General features: G+C 42.0%; 1 protein-coding gene across 1 annotated transcript in view; it reads right to left on the minus strand.

The window, feature by feature from the left end:
* The window catches only part of LOC126163165 (uncharacterized), an 86,283-nt gene extending 80,634 nt beyond the window's left edge, over positions 1-5,649 (minus strand). Inside the window, exons 1-2 of the mRNA XM_049920112.1 lie at positions 5,518-5,649; positions 5,077-5,283 (exon numbers count right to left, since the gene is read on the minus strand). Of these exons, the coding sequence (XP_049776069.1) occupies positions 5,077-5,283; positions 5,518-5,640 (330 nt within the window). The 5' untranslated portion in view covers positions 5,641-5,649. The remainder of the gene's footprint in view (positions 1-5,076; positions 5,284-5,517) is intronic.
* Between the last annotated feature and the right edge of the window lie 351 nt (positions 5,650-6,000).

Consider the following 6,000-nt stretch of genomic DNA (forward strand, 5'->3'; position numbering starts at 1 on the left):
CTGACACTGGGGCAGTGACAGGAAGATGGGGAAATTGTTACTACCACACAGGTCATCATGTGCTCTCCAGTGAATAGATGGGAGAAGTTCTGATACTCAATTACAGTCACTATGGTTGCTGTAATATCCCTTAAAACCGCGGAGGTCAGGGGTCTGCATTGTAGGGAACCAGATTTCCTAGAGGGCAATGCAGATGGCAGGTGGAAAGCTTAACAGTTGCCGTAGCTCAGCCACACAGTGGAAACAACTGTCACAATTCCACTGGAGGATGACGTCATCGTGAGACTGTGAAGGCATGGAACATTCAATGAGGTAGTTTATGCCTCAGAGTCACCTGCTGCCACCGACTTTTTGCCTGGGCAGTCTATATACGTTGTGTCTGAGGGTCTGGTGAGAACTAGGTCCTCAGCAGATGCCAGAATCTCCACCCCATCCTCAGCTTGTAGGTAGTGGTGGTTTGGTCTCCTAACCGCAACTTCCTTGGTCTTAGGGGTCTTCTTTATGGATTTCTCTCGCTGCTCCATGGGTTTCCGTGGCTGCTGGGAGGACTTCACTGAGTCAGTCTCCAGGACTGAGGATGAGCGTGAAGCTCTACAACCAGCTGCTTTTGAGCTCTACAGTTACTGGTGGGTGTCATCTTTCCCACAAGCAGAAACCTGGGAAGGGAGTGACCCATGGGACCCCTTGCTAGCAAGAGAAGCCAAAGAAGACTCACGCTTCTCCAGCTTAGAAGTGGGGATGGATGTCCCCGATGGTTGTGTGGTTGTGGGGGGCGGGGGTGTTGCTCCCGAAGTAGGTGGTGCAGGAGCAACAGGGAGGGAAATGCCCCCTACCAATAAGGGGGCAGGCGTAGTCTGTAGTCTTCCGGCTTTGATAGGTGACTGGGGCTGGCGGAGCTGATGGTGCCAGAACTGTTGTAGCGGCAGTGTAAGATGATGTCAGACGTACAGGATGCAGGCGTTCAAAATTTCTCTTAGCCTCAATGTAGGTCAATCAGTCCAGGGTCCCGTACTATATGATTTTCCTTTCTTTCTGGAGAATCCTGCAGTCTGGTGAGCAAGGCGAATGGTGCTCTCCGCAATTGACAGAGATGGGAGGTGGGGCACATGCAGTATTGGATTGTGATGGGCGTCCACAATCTTGACATGTGATGCTCGAAGTACAGCAGAAAGACATATGGCCGAACTACCAGCACTTAAAACACCACATCAGGGGAGGGATATAGGGCTTTACATCACAGTGGTAGACCATCACCTTGATCTTCTTGGGCAATGTACCGCCCTCGAAGGCCAAGGAGATGGCACCAGTGGCAACCTGATTAGCCCTCGGACCCCGGTGGACACGCCGGACAAAACGTACACCTGGCTGCTCTAAATTGGCACTCAACTCCATCGTCAGACTGAAATATGATACCCTGGACCATATTTAAGCTCTTATGGGGCGTGATGGTTACAGAAACATCCTCCAGCTTGTCATAAGCGAGTAAAGTCTGTGATTGGGCAGAGGATGCTGTTTTGATCAAGACTGACCCAAATCTCAGTTTGGACAAGCCATCCAATTCCCCAAACTTGTGCTCTAAATGCTCAACAAAAAACTAAGGCTTCATCGTCATGAAAGATTCCCCATAAGCTCTTGAACATACAAGGTACCGGGGCAAATAAGATCCGCTGCCATCCTTAGCCTAACATTCCTCCCATGATGTGGCCAGGGAGAGGAATGATTTCAGGTCATACTTCTGTGCGTTGAATTGAGCTCGTGAACACTTAGAGATTGCTTGTGTTTCACCACCAGCAATAGATGATGGACTACGCTTCATTGCGTGTCATCCACCCTGATGCCACCCACTACAACCAGGGGCCCTTCCCAAAGGTGCCACCCAGCAGCAGCGAAGGCCATCTGGCAGGATGGCTATTACCGGGAGTCCCGAGGCCTCAGGGGGATGGGCATCTACCCCTTGGCATATGCGGGGAGTTGCGCAGGCATCAGCAGAGCGATCTCTGCGTGCTAAGGGGGCCCCACCACAACAGATTGGTTACCATGCTGGATATCAGGTGCAAAGAAGTCCATGGTCACCAGAAAGTGACACTGCATACTACATAGAGGAAAACGCACCCAGGAAGGTGTCCTTCCCAAGAGATGGAGAATGAGCGGGACTGGAATGCGAAGACGAGAAAGTGGGATAAAGATCTCAATTCACAATGGCCATGATGCACCATGTAAGGCACCCTTCCCCAATTGGCTCGCTCTTCCGGAAAATTTTGAAAAATGGAGGTCAAACCTTACGCCTTTTAGTCATCTCTTACAACAGGCAGGAATACATCGGGCCTATTCTAACCCTTGGACTCGCAGGGGGGTGGACTTATGTCATGAACTGCATTGTTTGAAGGAGTGCCAATATTGCACACAAAAGCCTTTATACCAACTAGTGCCATCAGCAAACAGACATATTTTAGAATCACCTGTAATACTAGAGGACATATCATTTATATAAATAAGGAACAGGAGTGGCCCTGGGACACCCTCTCCCCCAATGTAATCAGCAAATTTTATCATCTACATCCTATCCCAGCCACAATGAACAAAAGTTATTCTTTCACATACAAGCGAACAACGGTTGAGGACATAGACACAAAAATAGAAACAGTACAGGTACTGAGATAAGTAGTTGCTGATAATACGTAAAAACACAATATGAGAGCAAGTGCTGGCTGCACTGCACTTATAAAGAGGATGACTACGGTAGACAGTGTGACGGATCCCATGCTGTGTCCACAAATCATGTGGCCCACTGCAGGTGGCCTCTGCTGGCTGGCCCGCACAAATGTCATCGACAGAGTATTCAAAGTGTTGAGCATTGGCGGCCTGGAGCTTATCCATGTAATATGCACATAGTTGCAGCAGACACATCACAACCCTTGTGCTTGCACAATCCACGATTATCTCACAGTGAGACAAATGTTATATTGTCATTTTAGCCCATGAAGGGGTGGGTACAGCACTGATGGGAACAGTATCTGTATTTATACAGTATTTGTATCTTCACAATACAATGTCCTTCAGACATACGTTCATTGTGAAGATACATGCATGTATGTCTGAAGGACATCATATTGTGAAAAAAAATGTCATCCTGTGTGTGAATCACGAACTGTGTGAGCGCTTGTGATAAGCAGGAAATCCTAGTTTGTGCCCCAGTTCGGTACACATTTTAATGTCACAAACAGCTGATGTTGATGCATAGTTGCAGAATGCTCATCTTTTTGCTATGTTTACCATTGTTTTCACAGTGACTATTTCTTCAAGCATACAAGCGTATCTAAAGTCCATTGTACTGTGAAGATACAAACAATATATAAACACAGACATTGTAATCATCAAATTTCTATTTGTATTCAATTTCAGATTATATTATAAAGAAAGATGTAACAAGAATGTGAAACCTTGAGGGGCACCACATTTTATATTCCATCATTCTGTGTTTAGTATTATTCCTGTAGTGAGATTAGTCAATGTCATCCTCCGATTTCTGTCAAATGGTTGTCATTACTAACATAACATTTTACTTTCGCAGATAGAATATTTACAAAGTCTAAGACTTTGGTCATGCCACAGAATATATCAACAGAATAGTTTTAGGTGTCAAGTTCAATCAGGACATCATTTGTGAGATCACACAGGGCTTTCGCTGTAGATCAGACTTTCAAGCAGTCAAACTGAAAGGCAGTTAAAGTTATGCTGTGACAAAATGATTCATTACTGTACTGTAGAGTATTTATTTAGGCTAACTCTCTTTAATCAAATGGTGAGTGAACTGGGCTTGTAACTAGAGGTTAGAGGCAATATATTTTTGATTGCTTTTTCATTCAGTTTCACAAACAGATTGTGGTAAAACATCTAAATTCTCAGCCTGAAAATAAATAATGGTTGAACAATAAGGTACCAACTCTTCTTACACTGGATGAGTTGGTCTGATTTTATCTCTCAATAATTAATACCATGAACAAGAAGAGCAAAGCACCCTTTCTGATGGAGTAAAACCAGTAACAACTGTCATTACAGGTATATCACTACATTTACATCTAGCAACAATTACCTGGTGTGTATTAATTCAATGACTGATCAAAAAGTGAAATATGATCTCTCCGCAAATCCACATTACAGCTACAGCTCCTAGTAGATGTTCTGTTTTATTCTAATTCACAGAGAAATATGTGACTGTCAAAGCAAGATTAATGCAATCCATGAAAAATACACTTCTCTCGCATGATTGCCACTGCATTCCATATTTTATCTGAATTCTAATTCATATTGTTTCAACGTGTATTTGTATGAAGCGGTACACCAAAATGACTTTTCTGAAAATTCTCTAGTAGGTAATTTCATGATGCATTTCAGTATACAGAAAACATGCCAACAATTTAATTTTTATTATTGCAATTTTAATCATGGGATGGTGTCAACAGCAGTCACATAGACTTTCATAACTGAATAACAAAATTTCCAAAAAAAGTTGGTTTCAGTCTGTTGTAAAGTAAAATTAAGAATAAATAATTACTTAAAGTACTTCTCAGCATGAAACAGAATAAAATTAAACAGCAGGAATAATTATTTGTGACAATTGCTCATAAATTCCTCTACACTGTAATAATATTTACTTGCTAAGTACTTTTTTAAATGAAGTCAAAATTCCTCTGGTTGGTAATTTTTAAATTTTTCACAGATTTTATTTCTCAGCCTTATACCCATTTAGCCTATGAGTTGGTAACATATACTGATATCTGTTTCTCGGTTCATAATCATGCTTAAACAGGTTATTCTCAAAAAGTTGTGGGTTTTGTTTAGAAAACTTCGATATAGAGGCCAGGAGCAGTTGTATGAACAAAGACCTTGAAGTAAAGTCTGCATGATTGCTTTTTTTCTGCACCTGTCATGGCTCTAAGGATTTTTTTCTGTAGCCTAAAGACTGCAGTAAAATTGTTGTTTCTTATATGCTGAACGTGGTACCAAAGAAGAGGATGCATAATACTTACATACCGGCACACGAAGATCATGATCTGAGTCCTTATTTATACTCACCTCGTGGGACGGCAAAACAGCTTGAGTTTCATTCGGGGATTCTTGACTAACGAAGCCGGCTTTGGCATCAGCGCCGTCCGTTTCCTCAATCATAGTTTTAAACATACTTTGTACACGAAGACACTGATCTGCGTACCGATCAAATGAACCAATCTTTTTCACACAGCTTTCACATACTGATTGCGGTAACACATCTTGATTCTCAATCTGAAAATAAAGGGTTGCCGAACAATAACATTTTGACGCTTCTTACACTGGACCATTTCTTTCGCGATTGTATAACCTCACATTAATACGGTAAATATATTCAGACTAATTATCAGCTCACAGTTTCAAAATCATTCAATGAAAACAAGACATTAAGAATTGCAGTTCACAATTTACATCGAATATTCCGCTGCCGTAAAGTTTATGGTACATACTATAGGCGCCTTTACTTACCAATATAGACAAATACTTAAAAATTTTGTCTGGCAGAAGACGATCCTTACTCTTGAACACAACTGTTGCATTCCCATCAGCACTAGCACACAGACGACACCAATATTTCCATTCTACATGCATCGTAACAAAACCCGCTAAATCACAATAAACAAAATTGACATTTTGTAGAGAACAAAAATTATTCGTCTGTTGTTTGTGTTTCTACAGTGCCACCAACATACACGATTGTTTTGTTTTTTGGAAAGAATTTCTACTTTACTGAAATCAATGAGTTATGTACTAATTTTCTTGTAGTAACACAAACGACGTCCCGATTTCTGGAAAAGAAGCAAATGAGGTTCGACTCTGAGCCAATTTATATAGCTGTTCAGCAATAATAGTAAACTGAGACGTTGTCGCAACTGTAAGCGTTATCTAAAAGCACTCGCTGTTTCAAAAGTGCAAGACGCGTCACGCTGTCAATGTAGCTTGTGTTTTAAG

This window comes from Schistocerca cancellata, chromosome 1 (assembly GCF_023864275.1).
Source record: "Schistocerca cancellata isolate TAMUIC-IGC-003103 chromosome 1, iqSchCanc2.1, whole genome shotgun sequence".
Taxonomy (NCBI): domain Eukaryota; kingdom Metazoa; phylum Arthropoda; class Insecta; order Orthoptera; family Acrididae; genus Schistocerca; species Schistocerca cancellata.